At 36.5% G+C, this 23,010-nt stretch overlaps 1 protein-coding gene across 3 annotated transcripts in view; it reads left to right on the forward strand.

Moving 5' to 3' along the window:
- Window positions 1–17,310, forward strand: part of LOC135212440 (putative sodium-coupled neutral amino acid transporter 10) — a 94,769-nt gene extending 77,459 nt beyond the window's left edge. For 2 of the 3 annotated variants that reach the window (XM_064245810.1, XM_064245809.1), the window contains exons 9-13: window positions 7,956–8,073; window positions 8,351–8,466; window positions 9,033–9,174; window positions 13,705–15,063; window positions 15,242–17,310. In XM_064245810.1, the coding sequence (XP_064101880.1) occupies window positions 7,956–8,073; window positions 8,351–8,466; window positions 9,033–9,174; window positions 13,705–15,063; window positions 15,242–16,239 (2,733 nt within the window). In that variant the 3' untranslated portion in view covers window positions 16,240–17,310. Of the gene's footprint in view, window positions 1–7,955; window positions 8,074–8,350; window positions 8,467–9,032; window positions 9,175–13,704 lie in introns of all 3 variants that reach the window. The other variant, XM_064245811.1, reaches the window with a different exon arrangement.
- Window positions 17,311–23,010: the final 5,700 nt, after the last annotated feature.

The raw sequence follows: 23,010 nt of genomic DNA on the forward strand, positions 1-23,010 counted from the left end.
AGCTGTCATTTAATTATTTGGAACATATCTAATTTTAACTTGCGGTAGTTGGAACTATACAAAATTATTTTTCTGCTCAGGTAATTGTAATTTAATGTTAGTGTGAATCTTCATAAGTCTTATTAACACTCACATATCTAATTTTCACTGTATATTTGAATTTCTCTAAGATTATCATTTTTATCAGCACTTTTAATGGCCCTTAAGTTTTATTACCTTTCATGCAAAAACAAATTTTGGTGGTTTTTTTCTGGTATGAGAATGAAATTTTAGAAAAATGCAATTAAAAGGTATGAAATGTTTGTAATTATTGGTAGGCAGTAGCAGAAGTACAGCCAGTTGTCAGTGAAGATAAAGAAGAAACGGAAGAAATAAATCTTGTGTTTCAAGACATGGTAATTTTGTTTGTGGGTTTGACTGAGTAGTGTTGTTATTGTTTTGCGCTTTCTTGGGATTAGTATTGCATTTGTTGAATGAGGTGTTCATTTTCTTTAAAATGTGAGGCAAGCATGTTTCAGTGCACTGTGAAATCTGAGGCAAGCACATTCCAGTACACTGACCAGTTCAAATACAAAGGTATGAAGGGAATTTCGTGTTCATATATTTCAAACCATCACTTTTACCCTAACCATTCATCCATTTTGGTGATCTGCCATGAGTTTTCTTTTGAAAAGGACTGAGGCACCTGACCACTTTTGATGGAAAAGGACTATGTCATCTGCATCGTCTCCAGATTTCATTCAGGTCTCTGACACTTTACAATACCTGTTCATCAGTGTCAATTTCTTAGCTTAATTCTTTTTTGGAGCCATGGAACAACTTCCAGTTATTTCTGCCTCAAATGGCGCACTTCATAATTGGTTTCGTCAGCATTTTTATGACTGGATGCCCTTATTGACTCCTACCCTCCCTATTTACCCAGGTTTAAGTTATTTGTCATTAGTGTGTAGTATTTTTCTATAATTGGGATATAGCAGTTGATTTACTATACATATTTACAATATCCAGTATGGATTTTATTTTAATTGTTTATAATAGTACTTTGCTATCATGTTTGCAAAATAATCCTGTATGTTACTAAGCCTGTTGGTTATGTTGCCAAATAATGTGTAAATTGCTGTATGTTGCCAAGTAACTTGTAAGATTGTTTATGTAGGAATTTATTTATATTATCTTAATTGATGCACCCATAAAGAAAAATCTGACGCCAAGTGATGATTATGATGATGATGCCTGTATGCTCACTATAATTATTCATTTAGTCTCTATAACGGAGTCTAGACCCAATTTTGACAATTTGAGTATGCTATCTCAAAACATGTTCTACTAATCTTCCCAGTGGATACATATGGAAACGACTCCTAGGAGGACCTCTGCAAAATTCCACCATTCATTTCTTTCCAGTGCCATATCTTTCACAAATCTCCACTCATCTCCAGTCGCTTGTTTCATAGTTAATTGTCAAAACCTACTCGAGGGAGTACATCTGGTTCCTCTTAGTATTCCTAATTGGGACCTTTCCTCTTGTTCTCCAGAGTCGTATTAAAGCATTTGTGAATCTTAAAGGAATAGTCCTTACAGAACTTGATGATGAAGACTGTACTCTTACTGGAATTAGCATCATGCAGATAATTCCTTTCCTTCTGACTTTATTTACCAACACCTTGATATCCAGTAGCAAAGATAGCACCGCTTCTCTGTTGCTCTCCTGAATAGATTGAGACACCTTACAGGTGATTACTGCTTTTCTTTTCCTGCCCATGGGCCAATGGAGAAAGCAAGATTTTAGAAGTGTACTGTCCTTTTGGTTGAGCCAGGTCATTCAACTGGCATATTCATAAGTGTCAGACTTGGAGTCTTATTGTCTAAAAGTGAATAAGTGAACTCAAGGCCCTCTACACTTCCTTAACCTTCAAAAGGAATATTGAAGTTTCAGTTATTTACAATGCTATTCTGATTCTGCCAAATTTTATTTCACCTTAGTGAGGTGGTTTTGTATTCAGTGGGGGTCCAAGTGCAACCTTTTATCATTTTCCTCTTCCTGATACTCCTTGTATCATATATCATACATTTCCACGTCTCACTTCAGTAAGTAGTTGATACTACTCTGCTGGTAAGTTACTGAGTACAATCTGTTGTTTTTCTCTGGGTGTTGTACTGCTCAGACCAGCCCTTGAGGATACTGGAACCTTGGCATCAGACTTGTGCAGTTCCCAACTGTTCTCCTTCTGTCAGATCCTCTTATGAAATCTATATCTCATGTACCCCTCAACTTTTCAGTCTGGATCCAGTATGATGGAATGGTTTATAATAAAGAAAATTTTTTTTTTTAATAAACACATACTGGCCCATCAGTTAAGCATTTAGTGCTCACCTCCCATCTTCATCTGTCTTGAAGACAAGCAAGTGTATGTCTGAGGACATTCAAGACCACGACTGAGAATATAATATGAACAAAGAATTTGGTATGAAATAATTTTGGGCTTCCCCACACAAGCTTATTTTACCTGTACTGGTTACTGTCTTGATGAGTATGCCAGTGGTTTGATGAATTTTGAGTGGTCTGCCTTTCTGTCTGCAACATGTTGATCATATGGATAGTGTTATTTCTGTGTGCTGGAAATCACTGGAAATATTAAAAAATATTCTTTACGAGCTAGAGCTAATCTGGAATGTAAATGGGTAATGGGAGCACTAAATGGTATGGTTTTATGTGTGGAAGATTTGTTTTCTGTTTTGAGCAATTTTTGCTGGTTTTATGCACTGGTGATCATGCAGTAGATTTGATTGTGTGTGCTTTTAGTTATTGACACAGTTTAGGTACATGCCATACATTTATACTATTCACCTGTCATGAGAGCCATAGTAATATAGCTGCATGGAAGAACAACAAAAGTTTATCTCTATGAATTTTACTAGGTTGCAGGTGTCTGGATGTATTTGCAACCCTCACAGAGTGTTTAGACACTTGACACATATCCCAGGAACTCATAAAACAGATGCTACCCACATCAGTGTCACATCAATTCAAAGTCAGAAATTGGCACCACACAGTACACCTTCACTGTACTAACAAAACTCCTTTCTCTATCATTTTTGCACACCAAATAAAATGCAATAATTAGGAACTCCATACATACTAACAGTACCATCTATGTATTTCTATTTCTTTTCCATTCTTGCATTCAAGTCACTTAGCACAGCCACCCTTTCATGTTTTCCAAACCCTGCTGGATACAGATGCCCAAAAGACACTTGAAAAATTCATTCTTTCTATTCCAGGACCACATACAGTACACCTGCCACATTCAGTCTTACTCATACAATCCATTGTGTGTTTATAACAAAAACTTAGTAAGTACCAGAACATACAAGCCACAAGTAATTCATGTACACCTGGACTTTGGACCTGGTCATACCTTAAATTATATACTTGGACATGCACTCAACCATAACTGGTATGCACATTGCTTGTGGTTTACTAGTTTTTTACAGAAATCATAGGAGGTACAGTGTAAAGAAGTACAATTGGACACATACACACACACACACACACACACAGTTCTTGTATACATACTCTCTTTCATTATGCCTACTTATAATACTTGTAGGGTATATGCAGGTATTAGGGGCCCTAAGTTGCTACTTTTATATTTATTATTTTTCGGGCAAAATTTCATCATCCCGTCTTGTGTCATATCCAGATTCCTTAGTCTGTGGTACTACAACACATCTTGTGATGGATCTTGACATTCTGTATTCACACTTCAAAATCTCCCTTTTCTTTTTCTTAGTACTACATACTACAGGTCATATCCCTTTTTTGGCAAAGTGTCGAGTAAACATTTTTACAATTATTTTAGTTATCTGCATTCATGGTGATTTTTCATTGACTTCCAGTGTCAGATAAGTATTAAGTGTGACTCTCTTCATTCCATTCCATAAATCCTGGATGGTGAGAGAGGCAGACTTGATACTTATCTGGAACAAGAATTCAGTATTAAAATCATTGTCGATGCAGATAATTTTAAAAATTTTAAAAATGCATATGTACTGTATTCGACAGTGCCAAAAGGACAATATGTGAGCCTAAAGCTCTAAAAAATATCCTATCATCAGCTTATCATTAGTTCAGGAGAGAGACAAAAATCATTATGTTAAAGAAATGTGAATTTAAAATTTTTTTCAACTTGGTGAAAAGTTTCTCAGATTAAAAATGTATCATTTTTACTTTCAAGAGTAAGTTTAGGCAAACCCTACAAGAATATAGAGATGTTATTAAGTACTCTCTTTAAACTGGTTTATAACATGAGGCCAATATAGGAATGGTAATTGAAGGTTCATGATTTTTTGAATTGTGATCTTGAAAAATGGTTTTAATATGAACAGAGTTAACAATATGCAAGGCTTATAAACAAAAATACTGGGGATGTGGTGCGATCACAAGCTAGAAAAAACAAGTGGCACACATTAACCTAATCAATCTAGCTGCCAAACTCACCCTCTGTCACACTTTCCTCTTTACACTACAGCATACACGCAGGACAATTGACCTACACACACACACACACACACACACACACACACACACACACACACACACACACAAACATATGTACTTACCAACCACTCCAGATACTCCGGGCTATCCTGTGCTGTCCGCCGGTCAAGGTCGCTGAGACACCAACAACAACCACCAAGAACCACAACCAAGAACACAACAACAAAACAATACCCAAGGACTACAATCCAACAACTCAATAACAACTAAGGAACACAACCACAACTCAACAACACAGCAAACAACCAAGGAACACAACCACAACCTAACAGCACAGCAAACAACCAAGGAACACAACCACAACCTCATATATAACAACAAAAACTCAAAAACACAACAAAAGACCACAGCACAAACAACACAAAAAATCACAACAGCACAGGCACTTGGAGGAATAATGGTAGGAGACGCCTTGCTGCGGGGTAAGTGAAGCCCCTCAGGTCGCTGGCCGCCATATTGCGACTGGGAACTGAATCCCTGGGTCGACCGTAGGTACGCGACCTTGCGATGACTAAGGCGTCACACTTTTTATTTTTGATACGCTATGATATTTTAATTCGTTCTTTTAGTTTTCTTGTGTGCGTGCTCTTCTGCTTACGGTACACATAATATCGTACTCCATTTTATCCGCAGACAGTTAACACGTTTACTGAAACTATAATGCCTTGATGAAAAAATAAGTGAATTTGAGGGAAGTGAAGCTACTATTGAATTCATTATGGTATTCAACACATTATTTGACATCTCAAATTCTTGAAATCTAAATACCAAAGGATTTAAAAGCCCAATTCAGAAGATTTATCCAGGTGATATTAAAGATTTTCTAATAAAAGCAGAAACATATATCAGATCTTTGAGACTTCAGGATGGTAAAGACATCTTAAAATAAGATTGAAAAACTGGTTTCATTGGCTTTCTCTATTGCATACGAAGTCTTCAGATTCTGTACAAAGCCTGTATTGCATCAGACGGTGGGCCTTTACAATTTTTGATGACCTACAAATTCAGTCAGGATCATATTGAACTATGCTTTGGTCAAGTAAGAAGTATGGGAGGCCATAATGATAATCCAACAGCGAGACAATTCTCTGCTGCTTACAAAAGGCTACTTGTACATAATGACTGAATGGATATCGTGTGTTGCTACTGCTTGCCATCAGAGTCGGTGCCCATATTAACTGCCTCAAGCAGCATAAAAGAGCAGGTTGCAGTAAGGAATATAAATGCTTTTCTTTCAAGACATTATATTTTAGAAGTTCAAGAAGCATATTCAGATGAGAAGGAAGATGATTATGATTATATTCATAACCATTACCACTTGTCAAAATGTTCAAATGAAATAGTAGCTTATATTGCCGGCTTTGTTGTTTTTAAGTTAAAAAAAAGTTTTTACAGTGTGAGGTCTGCATTTATGCATTAACATTTAAGAGACGCTAATTTTCGTCACACCCTCATCAAATTAAAAACCAAAGGAAAATTGGTGTATCCATCAAATACATACATGCGAAAAAAATATGAGGGAGATGTTGTCCTGCAACAAAACACTGGGGAGAGTTAATTTCCATAAATTAGTTAGTTCAGTATTGGCAGCTTACAGAGGCAAAACAATATTTTCAGAGTTCGATTATCACATGTATGATACTCAACCATTGGGCAATTACTTGCACTTATTGATTAAAACAATAACTGAAAAATATGTGCAGTATTGGCAGCTTACAGAGGCAAAACAATATTTTCAGAGTTCGATTATCACATGTATGATACTCAACCATTGGGCAATTACTTGCACTTATTGATTAAAACAACAACTGAAAAATATTTGCAAGTGAGGTATAATTAGGTTGGTAAGCAGAACGGCTAAACTTCAATCGCAGGTCGCAGGAAAGAGTCGCCAGATATATACTAAGTTCATTCATTTTAGCGGTCAATAATTCCTAATAGTAGGCGATAACAAACAGTAAGGACTAAGGAATTAGCAGACATAAAGAGAGTAGCTTTAAATTTGTGGCAGTAATAGGTTATGTTCATATTAGATTATGAAAAATTTGTATTGTATTTCTGAGTAATAAAGTAAGGTATTAAGTATGATGAAATATTTAACTATGTTCTTTAAAAGAATGATAAAATGTCTAACAATTTTTCGGCTCCATTTATGCCATGAAAAGACGCATTATGAAAATAAAAGATGGGAAAAGTAACTGAAGCGTTTCTATTAATCCTTATGGTGTGGTCTCTCTTTTGCCAGTCCTGGGCTTGGCTGCCACGCGGTCAACTTGCTTCACTTTACTGAAGAGTCTGACCCATGTGGGGCGTCTCCTACCATTATTCCTCCAAACACAGGCACAACAACACTAACTTAACAACAACTAAATAACAAACAAAAGCACACAACTCGGCTGAATATCAATGCCTTCAACCAACTGCTCCCGACACTACTGACTATCACAGCTTCTGACTCAAGACTGACTAAAAAAAACTAAAAACACAGAACTCTAACAGCTAACAGCACCAGCAGACAACTCAGAACTCACCAACAGCCAATCCAATCTTTAACAATCCAACCACCAATTACCCCCCCCCCCCCTCTCTCTCTCTCTCATCGCTCCATCTCGTCTCTCTCTTCTCTCTCTCCTCTCTCTCTCTCTCTCTACTCATCTCTCCTCTCTCTCTCTCTCTCTCACAGACGATGTCAAATGGAACTCCAGAACTCCTCCATTGGGATATAATACCAAACATGTTTATCACTCACACTAGTCCTCATGCTACACGAAATTCGGTGGCAAACTTCCTTCAGGATAGAATAAAATAGTCTGTGGGATTTTCCAAGATCCCCAGGCCTTCAAGGTACACATTTTTATGTCCCAGTCCATCTTACTTTGAGGAATTGATTGAATTTCATCTGGAGTTAGTTATTTCAATGAGTTATGGGTTTTGTATTTTAGTCTGGCTACTGTTTCTCTCCCAAGTCCAGTAGAATACAGGCATGGGTCACTATATGAGCCCATGGTAAATTTCAAGCTGATGAGATAAGTGAAAACCTGTTATTTTGGAGTAGGGATTGTACTATGTATATCTAAAAGTATCTCCTGTGTGTTTGATTATCTGTCTTCAGTATAGAGGGTACATGAGACATAATGTGGTTGAGACTGTGTATTGGAAATTTGTATGGCATTTTCAGTGTGAAAGTGAGAACCACAGATTTGTTGTGTAATGTTTCAATGCTATCTCCATAATGGATATCTTATATTGCATTTTTGTTGTTAAGTGTCATTTGTATTTGTGAGAATTAATTTTCTTTCCATATTCTTCCTGATGGATTACTTTATACACCACAGTGTTGTATTTTTATTTGTTTAAAAGTGTATTAAGTATAATACTCCTTTGCATTTTTTAGAGTAATCCCTCAAGTTTTGACCTCGTTGGAAATTATATGCCAGAGTCACGCTTCAAAGCCATAACTTTTGGAATATTATTAAGTAGCCTGGTTATAGGCATCCTAATTCCTAATATTGGTAAGTGTGAAAGATTAATATGTATTAAGTCTAGTATGTACATAGTTTAATAGTTGCATACATTTCATGATTATACTGAATTTTTGTCATTTGTAGTTTTGTGCAATTTAGAACAATTCAGAGAACATGGTCTTTTCAATTGTACTACACGTCATCCTTATTACAGGTTTTAGTGCCTCTTACATTATCTTTTCTGCTAGAAATACTCTGATATTATGGTCTAGTTTGAAATATACTTTTAATTGCTAATGTTTTATGTGATTTTCTCCCACACCAGAGCTGGTATTGGGATTGCTAGGATCAACTATGGGTATGTTGATTGCTACTATACTCCCATCACTACTTTTCATCAAAGTCAACACTAAGGCATCAACTGAAAGGCTTTTAGCACAGGTACAGTATCGTTTTCAATATATTTAGTGTAAAGTAATTTTATTTAAATATTTTTAGGTATCTTGAGTATTTTTCAACATAGCATGAAGGTTTGTAAGGTAACGTAGAATGCAGTTTTTAAAACTTTTTTTGTGTGCATGTGCTTTTTCTATAGGAAATTTATTGCATCACATGAATCAATTGGAAGCACAATCGTTTTACTAAGTTTGTATGCCGTCACTCGCTTGAAAATTTTACTATTTTAAATTATGGGGCTGCCTTTTGATGGATTTGTAGTATGTGTTTTATTTCATTATTCCATTTAAACAATAACTATGTTTCTCAGACATCTTATAGCAAAATAGGAGTTTTAGATAAATACATAGTGTTCAAGTTCTTCCGTAAATTGGCATTGTCCCCTTGTTTTTTATTTGTTTACATGTTACAAATGACAGTTCTTAGATTTTCCAAGTTTTAGTGTTGCCATTCCCATATTGTTTTTAGATTAGATTGTTAAAAATTTTCAAAATGGGATATTTTATGTCTTGTGTTCTATCATGCTTGTAATACCCTTTTCTTATTTTCAGGGTATAATGCTCATGGGTCTAATGTTAATTGTAACTGGAACATACCTGAACCTAGCACACATACGCGAGGTCCAAGAGTTGCCCGCATCTCCTACGGAACTGGTTAAAGCTAATGTGGATCTGGAGATGCCCAAGATCATGGGTGAGTATCTGTTTGTTTCACATTGAGGGATTTTATGAAATGCATGATTTTATGCATGTCTCTGTTTAACTAGCAAAAGAACTCTTTCAATTAAGTAGTAGCATAATTCTTTTAGTACTAGCTAGTATTGACCCAAGCTTATGTTATTAACCTCAAGCTTATTACTTAAGTGTTAACATAATGCTTGTATGTATTTACAGAAGATCAAGTGCTTTAATGAAAAGGACTCAGGGTCTAGGGGGAAGGAACTAAGTATCTTGTCAGCTGTAGGAGGAAAGCCTGTGGGATAATTTTATATGTATCTGGAGACTAATTCTCTCGACAAATAGTACTGTTAAACTTGAATTATTATAGCTATAGTGTCCACTACATGAGAAGTAACCAAGCACTCCATAAAGATAACTGACTCACCCTGTAGGTGTTATTACCTGCCTGATGAGACCTTTATTCTTTTAAGAAGGATCAAATTGACAGGAAAGGACCACTCACTGAATTCATTATATTTCAAGGACTTGTTAAACATTATGGTTAGAAGTTGTTCCAACTATAGTTAATTGTTTAAAAGAATTAAAGAAAACTGTTAGGTGAAAGGAAGCACAAGAATTAGATTAACCAGTAAATTTAAAGAAGTCTTCTTTTGAATGATGAGGGAACATTGTACCTGGTAGCCATGGTTGGACCACAAGAGGTAGAAAAAGGTAGGTTTAGGCAAGTAAGCAGACTTTCCAAAGAAATGACAGGCAACAAGTGCTGAGGCAATTTAGGAATTAGTTGAGGACTAAATATCTTGGTGCCCATTCTGCTTAAGAAATAATGTAGCACAGATTCAATTATTATTATTTGTATGTACTATTGTAAAAGCATTTATATGGAACAACCATAAAAGGCGACTTGCTGGAAAAGGAAGCTGCTGAAGAATGGAACAAAATGGAAGAGAAAACAGTGAGAAAAAAAGGATATGACAAGTTACAGACATATAATATTTATATGCAAGTTAGAAAACTGAGGAGGTTATTTATGGAGCTGTGTATTAAAAGTCCTCTTGAGCTTGAGCATCAGCATTGGTGATACATAATACCAAGAAGACCATTCCAGAATTTTCCAATGATTTGGGGCCAAAAGAATCTTGCAGTTGGAGTAGAGTTTTTGGAAGTTAGCCAAGCTATATATTTTATAGTAGTGGTTTTAGTCCTGATGACCAGTACTCTGAGGAAAAATTGCACTACCACTTGGAGATGCCTTGTCAAAAAGAGAAAGCTCCTGGGAAGGTGCTGACAACTTAGTTAGAAAATAGTCTTACACTGATGGTAGAAAACTGGTATGATTGATATAATCACTGTAAGACTGAAATGGAAGCCTTTTGACTATGCCTAGTGTTTTGATGACTTAAGATGCATTCGTATTAAGTTCTGTGAAAAAAAAAATTCAATTGAAAGTCACACAATGTTGTCACAATTTTTAGAATCAATTAACTACTGGTTACCTGTGCATAACTCATTGTAGAGCAGATTTGTGCAAAATCAGCAAAGCAATTAAGTCAGTCTCGCTGAACTTCAGCCTCATACTTCCCTGACTGCATTTATCTATTCTTACTCTATTGTTGAGGCTAGTACGTAGCAGCTTCATTTCATGGTTGGGAGTGTGTTCAAATGTGAATAATATCTGGAGCCATATGATGAGCTTATATTGTTTCCTTGTGTATATTATGCAAAAGTAATGTCGCTTTCCATTGTTTTTATGATCTGAAAATAAATATTTTGTCTTTCAAAAATGTTGGTCCAACAATACCCTTTAGTATAGTTAATTCTTAAAGAAAGTTATATTTCATGGCAAAACTTTGCTTTTATCTCTTGTAATTTATTGTTCAGTAAATTAATGTTAAGATTTTGATAGCAAGTTTTTTTCATAGAATACTTTCCTTAGTAACGGTAGCTTTTAATTATGGTTACAGTATTAGTTTGTTTGGATACCAAGAGAATCTGTAATACAGAATAATAACTTCAATGTACAAAGAGTATTATTATATTTGTTCATGCAATTTTATGAAATTAATTAGTTACAAACTTTGTTTTATGGCATTACTTTTTTTTACCTTTGGCATTAGGGTTCTTACATGATGAGCTTCATCTTGCAAGATATTTTAAAGCAAAATAACATTGGGTTCAGCAGGCCACACTTATTTGGCTCCAGGTTTTTTTTTTAAATATTATTTAAATACCCGAAGGTTAAATCAGTCCCACTGTTATTTATATCAATACGTAGTGGCATTATCTGCTTGGTAGCACCATGACAATGGATTTTTGTCTTTTTGTTATGTTTAGCACAAGCTTTAAAAATGCCCAGTGGCATTCAAAAAACCGAACCTGGTCCTGTTAAGGTTAACTCTGACATCAAGCCACTCAAGAATGCAAGTATTCCAAGTAAAGTAATTTCACCCATTGAAAAAGGAATTAATCTCTCTACAAACAAGACCAATTTGAAATTGTCCCCCAAAGGTTCCAATTAAGAAAAACAGGTAAGGCTTGTGTTATGAACTTGCACTTTTTTTAGTTTTGAAATGCTTCTTGGAGTAGCCTTAGCTTTGCTGACACCAGCTACATAATAATGCCACATAAGTAGTATTGCCCACATGCTAGTTTTCCTATACACGTATTAATGGACCTTGCATATCTGCAGATACTTAACTGGTCATTTTTACTACTGCAGGCTTGTGATATAACGAGTGTCACATTATGTCAACAAAGTGCAGGTAAAAGAAGTGGGAGACACCCCAAGGTAGAGGAGCTCTGGTCTCCCTTGCTGTTGTACCCATTTATTTGCTGAAATCTGGTTACTGACAGCCATGTATATTGGTGCTCATTGAATGACCTTGTGTTTTCTTCATTATTTTGTTTTACAATTATTCCAATATTATCAGCCGTATTGTTTTCTGTATGTAGTAAATTTTACTAGTTATTATCATAGTTTTCTAGAAGCTGACATTTTGTGTGTGTGGAGTGTTGGGTATTTAGTGGTGTTGGTTGTTTGTGTGGTTAGTTACCGTACCATGACGTTGGCCATTAAATAGTGTGTTGGCTTGCATATAAGGCTCACCCTCATAGAAATGCTTCACAGGTTTGAGGAGGAGCATATTCTGGTGAAATAATAAAGTTACCCTAATTTTCTTGACCATCTCAGTCATACTTACTGTAGGTTATTTTGGAATCTTATTTCATTGTGTCCAGATCTTACTTTAAAGAAGTCAAATTATCATTTTAGGAAATTGAATGAGGGATGTCCTAACTCAAATTAGGTAATACTTAGCTTAGGGTCAAAATGATGATGTTGTCCTGAGGGATTTCCTTTGCTTCTGGAGCAAAGCCCAGAAGTCTAGGCAACAAAGTTTCAGCATAAATATGATAAATAGGTTTGTTTAAAAATATATATAAAAACAGTATTTATGTAAATGTGTATGATGGTTGGCTGGACAGAACAGTGATTGACAAAATTGTTTGGACATAAATGACTGGTAGGACTTGAGGCTCTGTACTGTTGGATGTCTTGCCCATATGTTAACTGCAAGTGAACACTTTACAACTTGACCCTTGTAATTTGACACTTTATACTACCGCCTTTGACCAGGCATAATTGCAGAAGTAGAAATGGTACTGTAAAATGCCATGTACCCTTTTTTTGTACAAGAGAAGTACTGTACTATGGCATATTTTGAATGTATAATAGTAGCCCTTTTTTAATCTTATGGTTAGATGGTTAGATGTTAAGTAATATTTACAACCTGTTATTACAAACATGTAGGTAATGACTTTTTCTTCCTTGATTTTCTGTTACTCAAAAGAGAAGAAAAATTCGAACTAACATCCCCCAATATAAATACTTAGAGCAATGTACGTATTCTTTTACAGATTTTTTTCATGATATTTTCATAAAATTTTCTTATTTAAAATATTTACCCATCATTTATTCTGTAAGGCAGTAATTACCATTAATATTTATTCAATGCAGATTGTTCCTTTCTTTACTTTTTCATTAACACTTTTGTGTGATATTCCCATTAGTTGGGTGCATAAATTTAATTTAATTGTGTATGTACTTGATAGGCTGCATGCAGAGGCTTATTATTTAATTGAATATTAAAAGTGATAACAAAAACACTTTAATTTCAAAGTACGCTCTAGTGTTTGTCTATTGATTAAAAATGAGTGTAGGAAGTAGAGCGAGTTAAAATCATACTGAGGACAGAGTTTGTAATTTGGCATTGTTGTCAAAGTAAATAGTGCAAAGACAGTGGTAATTTACTTGATCTGTTTAATAAGAGTAGCAGTGATTTAGATATTGTGTTTGACATGTCTTTTGTTCAAACTTGAAATAGTTAAGGCTTGGTAAACTGCAGTACAGAAGTTTTTTACTTATATAATTTATGTAATTCTTTCAGATATGTATACATAGTGATAATCTCAACTTTTGAACAACAGTAAAATTTAAGGAATATCAGTATGAAAAGTGTTTTCTAAAATTTGTTTTTCTTATCAGATGTAGGTGAGGGTGAGAAAGAGGGCAAAGCTGTACTACCTGCTGGTGTTGGAGAAGACACAGCTACCAGGAAAGAGCCAGTTGCACCTGAACCCCCGCCTGATGAGAAAGCAGGTTTAGCAAAAGAAAAAGGGCAGAGTGATGGAGAAGATGTGGAAAAGGCTCCTGATAAAGTAGAAGAAAAGAACAATAAAAAGGATAATGGTAATATTAGTTACAACAAGGAAAAGCAAAAAGACAGTGGGGGAAATAACGAGGAAGACCTTCTCAATACTAAAAATGAAGGCGATACTTTACATCCAGATGCTATTCAGAAAGAAGAGAAAGAAAATGAAGAAGAAAAGGACAAGGTTGAGGAAGGAAAGGACATAGAGAAAAAGCAAGTTGAAATTTTACAAAAGATGGAGGTGCAGCATCAAGAGCAGCAGCAAATTCTGGAAGAGCAGAAGAAAATCCTCCAGGAGTTGAAAGATCACAAACTAAAACAGGAAGAAGAGGAGGCCAGGAAGCAAGAAGAAGAAAAGGCTAAAAATGTTGGAGCAGGGAATGTGGTAGCAGAGAAAATGCTGGAGGGAAATAATGCAGGTCTTCAAGCAGGAATTCCACTAGGTGTTGATTCGTTGGTAGATAATCATCTCAAACCATCACTGAATCAAAATAATTTATTGTTAAACCCACAACCTATCCATCAGGCAGAGTCAAATATATATCACCCTCGGAAGGAAGCAAATGAAGTTGTGCCTAGCGCCAAGGCTCCTGTTCCTACTGTGGATCAGAGTATCTTAGCTAAGGGCAATCCTGCTGTAGATCTCAATGTTAAGATAAACCCTCAACTTCCAATGGCATATTATCATTCTAATGCGCCCAATTTTGTACCAAATGAGATAGTTCCGGCTGGTAACCAAGTTCCTGCTGACAGTGTTGCCAGTTATGCAGCTATAGCAGGAAACTTTGCAGCACAGTCGGCTCAAGCAAATATTCCAGTTCAGTCTGGCTCTGAGGTGAATGTTGATGGCAAGCCAATTGCTCCTTTAGGGAGAATGCCAATTGAGCAAGCTCCAGTGAATGTAGTTCCTCAGCCTGTACAAGCACAGGCACCTGGCCAAACTGCACAAGTGGTTGTGCCAGGCCAGCTTGTGCAGTTGCCAGTGCAAGTCCAGCAAGCAAGTGTGCAAGCAACCTTACAAGGCCAACTTGCACAAGTTGTAGGACAAGGCCAGGCTGTCCAAGTGCAAAGCCTACCTGTGCAAGGCCCAAGTGCCAGTCCAGCCTGTGCGAGCGCAAGTGCCAGTCCAGCCTGTGCAAGCGCAAGTGCCAATTCAGCCTGTGCAAGCGCAAGTGCCAGTCCAGCCTGTGCAAGTGCCAATTCAGCCTGTGCAAGCGCAAGTGCCAATTCAGCCTGTGCAAGAGCAAGTGCCAATTCAGCCTGTGCAAGCGCAAGTGCCAATTCAGCCTGTGCAAGCGCAAGTGCCAATTCAGCCTGTGCAAGCACAAGTGCCAGTCCAGCCTGTGCAAGTGCCAATTCAGCCTGTGCAAGCTGCCAGTCCAGCCTGTGCAAGTGCCAGTCCAGCCTGTGCAAGCGCAAGTGCCAATCCACCCTGTGCAAGTGCCAATTCAGCCTGTACAAGCACAACTGCCAGTCCAGCCTGTGCAAGTGCCAGTCCAGCCTTTCCAAGCAGCAGTGCAAGACCAGTCTGTGCAAGTGCAAAACCTACCTGTACAAGCACCAATGCAAGGCCAGTCTGTGCAAGCACCAGTGCAAGGCCAGCTTGTGCAAGCACCAATGCAAGGCCAGTCTGTGCAAGCACCAGTGCAAGGCCAGCCTGTGAAAGCGGCAGTGCAAAGCCAGCCTTTGCAAGCTGCTGTGGCAGTCCAGCTGTTCAAGGAGTTCTGCCTAATCAAGTTCAAGTCTTACAAGGCAGTTATGTAGGTCAACCAAAGCAGCCAAATTTACCTGCTCAAACTGCACAGGGAGGTGTAGTAGGTCAGCCTATAGCCAATCATTTAGGTCAGCCAGCTGCAAATGAGGTTGTTGCAGGGCTTCCAGCTGGTGCACCAGCTCCTTTATCTCCAATTGAAGAAAAGTTGAAAGTTGAAGTTGTTGGAGAATCACAGCCATCTCTCAAAAAGGAGGACGAAACATTGATTAGGAAAAAGAAACTGATGAAAGAATCGATTTCACAGAATAGTAAAGGAAAGGTCTTAAAAACAGCAGAAACGTCCAAATCAAACAGTCTGAAAACGAAAGTGGGAAAGTTAGACTCTAAAAAGGAAAAGCAGAAAAATGTTAAAGGAGACATTTTAGGCCGAGTTAAGGATATAAAGAAAACCCAACACGACGAAGAAAGGCGAAAGCGAGATGTGGATAGTTACTCCAACTTTGATCTACCTCATGGTGAAATATTCAAAGAGCTAAAATGGAAAGAATTTGGTGATGTCATGTACGATACCCGTCATCTTCTTTGGACTGGACGTTCCAGAAGAAAAAAACGGAACAAGGGGAGAGACGAAGATTATTATTGGGACGAAACATAAGTAAACGTTTCAGAAATTATGATTTAATGTGCATTTCCGTAAGTTGTTTTGGGCAAGAAGCGTTTTGTTCGTTTTTGTAAAGGCTGCCCGCATGCCGTGTTTTTTTTATTTTTTATTTTTTTTTTATTATTAATTTGCATTAGTTTTTGCAATCTGTGGATTCCAAGAACTAGCGCTGATGTGTCTAATGATAAAGGTGTGGTGTTATATGTGCTTAAGCTGGCCTTGTGCTCTACCTCGCTACATAAGAAAGATGTCTGAGGTTAAACATTCCTGTACGTATATTTTTTATATGGAATATTTATGGAGGGAAAGTGTAAAGCAGTAGGATGGATAAAAATGTTGAACCCACCTGTAAACGCAAACTAATAACTGCAAATGAATGTGATAGCTGATCCAGAAGATCAGTGTCCTGTGTTTAGTTTAACTTGATATTGGCCATACATTGTTCCGTTGTTTCAGATTATGTTATGTAAAGTGATTTGTTTTCAAAATGCTGATATGATTGTGGATAATATTGTATCTACTAATTGTCTTCCATCATGACACCTCTTCCATATCCTGCATCATATCTGCTGCATCTGTATATAAATTGTAGTATAGGTATAATAATCTAAATAGTGTTATGGAATAAAAGTAAAGCACAAAATGCACTGTTATTAGACTTAGAGAATGTAAAATTGTTTTATCCATACAAAGGACGAGTCTCTTACCGCTAAGAGAATGTAAAATTGTTTTATCCATACAAAGGACAAGTCTCTTACCGTATCTCTGTATCACTAACAGAAAAGCATATTTAGACTAAAATCATCTGTACCGTAAGGTGAAATATCTCGACCACCAAGGGAAGCACTATATTACATGAGCCAAAGCATTACAACATTTTCTTATGTATGGTACTCAGCTGAGAAAAGCACTGATGGAGTGGCTTTATTTTAGCAAAGAGTTTGGAGGGCTTTTAAATAATGTTGCAATGTATGCTTTGATGAGTAGAAAAAAAAAAAAAAAAACTGGCATTTTTTGGGGTGCTCTAATTATTAGTCTGCCATATAAGCCAGATGCTTTTATTTTCCTACACAAAAAGTTAATTGGTGGTGTCCCCCTAACAGAAGTTCTTAAAGCGCAGTTTTGAATATGAAAGTCTGGCCCCCTACAGATGCACAGAAACACATATACATACACACTTGAAACTGATGCATTCTCCACACTGGAGATTGTCTCCAGATTATTTAATTCTACATCCTTAGATGCTTTTTAGGAATCATCATCATGATCAAACCTCCATATCAGTGAAGTAGCATAAATTTCTGCTTCATTGACATCCTTCCTCACATCATCCACGTTACCGTTCGCGGAAGTGGATGTTCTGCACATTTTAGAATGTTATTGTAAATCTCTTTTTTCATCTCTTGCTTTCACAACAGGTCAAAATTCACTGTTGTTTCATCTGTTTATCAGTATGTATTGCTTAGTAGATACTAATTATTTATGTTGTATATTTAGCAGTGTTATTAGTTGTAGTGTTAAGATTTGCTGCTAACTTCTGGCTTTTCTGTTTTTGTAGAGGGCATTGTGTCCATACAGAATTCACAATGACCTTATACAAAAGATACCTTTTTTTGCTTTTATTTTTTAATACCTCATGAAACTGTGTCAATCTTTGCAATGTGTTGGATTTGCCGTAGCCTACTTATTTCTTATTTTATTTCTTGTTATGAAGTGCCCATTTTAACACTGCTCAGGAATTATGTCTTTTATGTGCTTTTCTAGAACAGCTCAGTGTAGTAGTGTTTCAATTTCACACTTCATCCTTGTTATACTACTTAGTCTTCCTTTGATTTCCAATTATACCATCTTCTCAGCTGGTCTTAACATATTTTGCCACTTCAAGCTTTAAAGTAGCTTCACATTTCTTTGTCTCACTCAGAAAATGCTACTGTCTTAAACAACTATTGGAGTGACATCTTGAGCATTTCTAAGAGGTTCTTTATTTAATTATTTAGGGAACTGGCACCGCAAGGTTTTTTCAGTTGGCCCTACCAACATAATCTGGCCAACCAAAGAGTGTTTTAGCTGCAGAGTGCAAACTACCCATATGTTAAGCTAAGTACATTCTGCTAATTTACCATGACCGCCGACTAATCTGCTAATTTACCATAACAGATAATTTTCCATAACAGATGACAGTTATCCTAGAAGCCCTCAGCTAACAGAGTGTTTTGACAAAGTTGGTGAACGAGAACTCTGGTCAGGCAGTTGAGGAAGTGCATCATAACCGATAGGATTGACAGTATAGCTGATTGTTCAGTTTGTGAGGTGTTATCAATGACGAGTGGTGTATAATGTGAACTTCTTTTGCTGTGATGTTATTTTAAGATATGTTAAGTTTATGATAAATATTCATTATTTCAAATAAAAACTGAGGGCTGCTATGTGCTGAATACTTAGTTTTAAAGGGAGAATATGAGAAGTAGGCAGTTGAAAGATTTAAAAGGTGGAGTGGAATGTAGAAGAAGCAGTGGGAAGTGTCTGCTTGAATGTTGTGGGAAAGACTTGAATTCATGTGGCTGCTGTTTACTAAATGTAATAGTTGGGGGGAAAAGGTGCTCAAGTTTTAAAGGGTGTTTGCAGAGTTAGGTTTTTTATGCCCAGCTGCAATACAAGAGTAAATAGAAAGTAGAATGAAGTAGGGAACGTGCTGTGATTGATGGACAATACTCAGAAGTAGAACAGTTCTGTTACAGTCCATACATACTGAAATGGGAAGCAGGTTGTTGAAAGCAGTAAAAAAAAAAAAAATATAAAAAAGAGGTGCACCATAAATGGAATGTGGAGAAATTGCTAGACTGCTGCAAATAATAATGTTCCGTTAATAAACAGAACAAAGACTTATCGACTGGTACGTAGTACATCTACATGGGAACTGACAAGGAAAATGGTGAAGATTTGAAATTTTTGATTATAGATGTTATATATGTTAAGATACATGGCCAGAGTATGGTAAGATCATATAATAGACAGGAAAGTGGTAGAGAGAGATGGTGTACTGCAAAGTAAGCCGAAATCCTAAAGGTTGGAGGTGGGTTAGGTCAGAAAAAGCAGATGATGTGGAAATCATGGGAGAATCACTTGCACGAAATCATAGAAAAGGGGAAGACTGTAGGCACAATTGAAGTTCAGTTTAGTACAGAGGACAAGAGTGTAGTAATGAGGAGAGTAAAAGAGTAAATTTGTCGTTAATGGGTTTTTCAAATGAAAAAAACAGTGAACCCTGTGGGTTTTTGAGGGCTACAGAACTGTAATAATTATTGGTTTACTTTTCATGATCATTCCTGGATATGGTCTTATTTTGAAGCTAAATTATTGTTTCAAAGTAAATTATGTACTGTACTGTAGTTAGAGTAATGTTTTGAAGTTAGTTTAAAGCAGAAATAATTTACTTTTATGCAGGCAGATATTTATGTTATATGTAATAGTATACTTATTTTTGCATATATATTTGCCTGTCATTACAGATGGAAATCCATGGAGACTTGGACTTAGAAGTAGGTAGTTTTATAAAAGCCTTCTTAGAGCATTATGTATATTCACTGATGATGGGACCAGTGAAATTTCCATCGTTACTGAAGGTTTTATTAAAATGCATTTATTTGTCTTAGGTTGGAAGCAGGCGCATTTTATCTTGCATTCATTAAATATTTCTATTGGTTGGCGACAAGATCCCTGAGGGTTATTTTTTCTCCAATATTATTCTGCGTGTACCTTTCCTTTATCATATTTAAAGAAGAAGAAAGCTCCGCCCTCCTCCTCCTCCTCCTCCACCTCCATCCTCCTCCTCCTCCTCCTCCTCCTCCTCCTCCTCCTCGCCTCCTCCTCCTCCTCCTCCTCCTCCTCCTCCTCCTCCTCCTCCTCCTCCTCTCAGTATCATTCCTTCCTTCACTCTTCGTCGTCTTCTACCTCATCTCATATGTGCTCTCTAAGATTTTCTTAGCAATTCTCCAGATTTATAGGTATCAATTATTATGCTTGTGAAAAATGAAAAAGTTTCTATTTCGAATCGTTGCTTAAATATATCTCTTTCGTTATCCCACGTTAGCTTGTCTTGACCTCCACCTTTGTGAACTGCATCTAATCATTTGAAGACCTTGATTGTTTATATGTTATTCCGAACAGCCTAGAGGCACAGAATATCACCCCTGGCAGCTATTTGAATCTCCTGCTGCAGGTATTTTAGAACACGATTCTTTAGCGTTTTAGTTAACTTTGTAAAAAGTCTATTATATTAAAAGTCAATTGCTATATTCCTGTGGTTAGTTTTCTTTAATCCTCTACTCAAAACGACTATATTTTCCGTGAAGTAAGACTTCACATGAGAATGGTTGCTACATTACTACCCCACTCGCCCACCTTTCTCTCTCTCTCTCTCTCTCTCTCTCTCTCTCTCTCTCTTCTCTCTCTCTCTCTCTCTCTCTCTCTCTCTCTCTCTCGTGAGGCAATGCGTGTGTGCCTTTCACTGACATCCAAGGATTAAAGAAGCCTTATTGCATATAAGCAGGATAGGAGGATGATAATGATATTGATTCTCATGCTGCAGTTCATTTCCTGTCAGGCATTTTCTGTTCCAAACTAGACAGAATTAGGGCAAACTTGCTATTCGTTCTGTCCTGGGTAGGCCTGGGAGGGGACACCGAGGCAAGTCTGATGAAAATAATGACAAGGTAAAATATGTCCCCAACCTGTATTCCAAACGCATCTCCAGTTTTTCTAACGTTGAAAATATTTGATGGAGTATTTGACCCCAAAAGAAGTTCAAAGAAAGTTATTGAAAGCTAATTATTGGAAAAGTAACGTTTACAATGATAATATTCTAATAATAATAGCGTTTTGAGATGCCACAGTCGTACTGCCTAGAATTATATCCCTTCAATGTCAAGAGATGTAATATGTTCAAAAGTTTGAGAGCTGAAAGTTCAGGGTGATCGTTTTTAAATTTCATCAACATGCCCAATTTCAAGAATAAAGGAATATACCCCTGGAAGGAAAAATTTATTTTTAAGAAAATATAAACTTAACTGGAAAATAGAAGTGGTCACCTGATGCAGACAATCGGGAAGATAAACACGAATCTATCCATCACTACTCGTCTGGTGTTGACCTTGCTTAACGATGGTTAATGTTGCTGTAAATGAAAGTATATCTTTCAGTAAAGATTTACTTTTACATTCTGTCGCTGGATGCTGTAATTTGTATTTTGCTGCTTAAATGCCGATATTATCGTTGATTCTTACAAGACTGGATGGGCTTTGGGAGTTATAACTTAGCCTACGATCAATAGCTGGAGAAGTTCATAAAAATCAACAATTGAAAAACTGTTCCGAAATCAAAGGGAACGCGCTATACAGATATATTAAGACGACAAAATGGGAATGTATTTGTTCTAAAAATCCTCATCAGCGAAAGCTACAAAACAGGAAATTATTACATCAGCGAATCATGAAATTTCAGTGCACTGTTCAAATAATTTTCTTACAGTGAGCGATGAGAGTAAAACGGTCACCGTCCTTGTCGTAAGAGTTGTTTCCAGTGATTTTTTTTTTTTTATCAAAAGGTCGTGCACCCAGAAACGAGTTTATCGTTTAGAGTACAAAGGTTAAAAGTTATTTTAATAAATAAAATAAAGTAAAAATTAGGTCATTTAGAAAAAATAAAGTAAAAATAATTTCGATTTATGAAAAAAGAAGAAAAAACGACACCGATCGGTCATACGGCAAATTTACATGGCGATTTGTAGGTAACAAAGGAAAAATAGTTTTATAAGAAAAAATGAGAGATCCCAATCGCATAAGAAAAACCCCCGATATAAAGAATTTCAAATAAACTCGAAACAGTTAATATGATGAAATCTATAACCAAAGTATAAGCATCACGTCAATAAATGCTCTTAATAGATATGAAGAGATACAAGAACACTGGATGATTAGCTATCTCTACGCAGCAAGATTTGTTTTGTCTGTGGTATATATAATGAAATGCAGCGTTTCAAATGACAGAAATATGAGCATAAGCAGGACATATTCTTTGAAGTACCTACTCGTATGCCCAAAAAGTTGGGGGAGAACACAAGTTCAAGAATTGGATTCTACGTGAAACAAATTGAATACTTTGCCAAGGTGTTAACATAACAGGAGACAGATCATGCCATATGTACAAAGAAGAACCAAGAATAAAGATATATACAACAAATTATGTGGAAAAAATATAGAAATAAAGCCGTATCTTTTGAGGATGCAGCCAGGAACCAAACTATTAAAACGCGTGAATATGTGAGAATTTTGGTCGATATATGGTGAAGGAGCATATCCAAATTAATGGAGTGAAAAGTGGAAAATAAATCTTGAGGAATACTATGAAAGTGAAACTGACAAACAAATGTTGCCCTATCAGACGGATGATAACTGTTCTTATTTTTTTGCTCACTCCTAATACGTTATATTAACGGTGCTGAAATGACGTTTCATATAACCCTTATCCGTTTGTTTCTCGCCTTTTAGTTTCATTGGTAGATTTAATGTCACTTTGAGTTTTGCCTGTCCTCGGTGTATACGGATATTATATAAAAAAACGTATAATTGATTTTATAACTAGCTTCATTTTGCTTCTTATTCAGACTGTTTTCAGCAGTAAGATATCCAGCTGAGTTCTGACAGACTATTTCCATCTTTAATACCTTTGTTTCCCACTGACTGGATATCTAAAAGACCGCAATAATTC

This window comes from Macrobrachium nipponense, chromosome 41 (assembly GCF_015104395.2).
Source record: "Macrobrachium nipponense isolate FS-2020 chromosome 41, ASM1510439v2, whole genome shotgun sequence".
Taxonomy (NCBI): Eukaryota; Metazoa; Arthropoda; class Malacostraca; order Decapoda; family Palaemonidae; genus Macrobrachium; species Macrobrachium nipponense.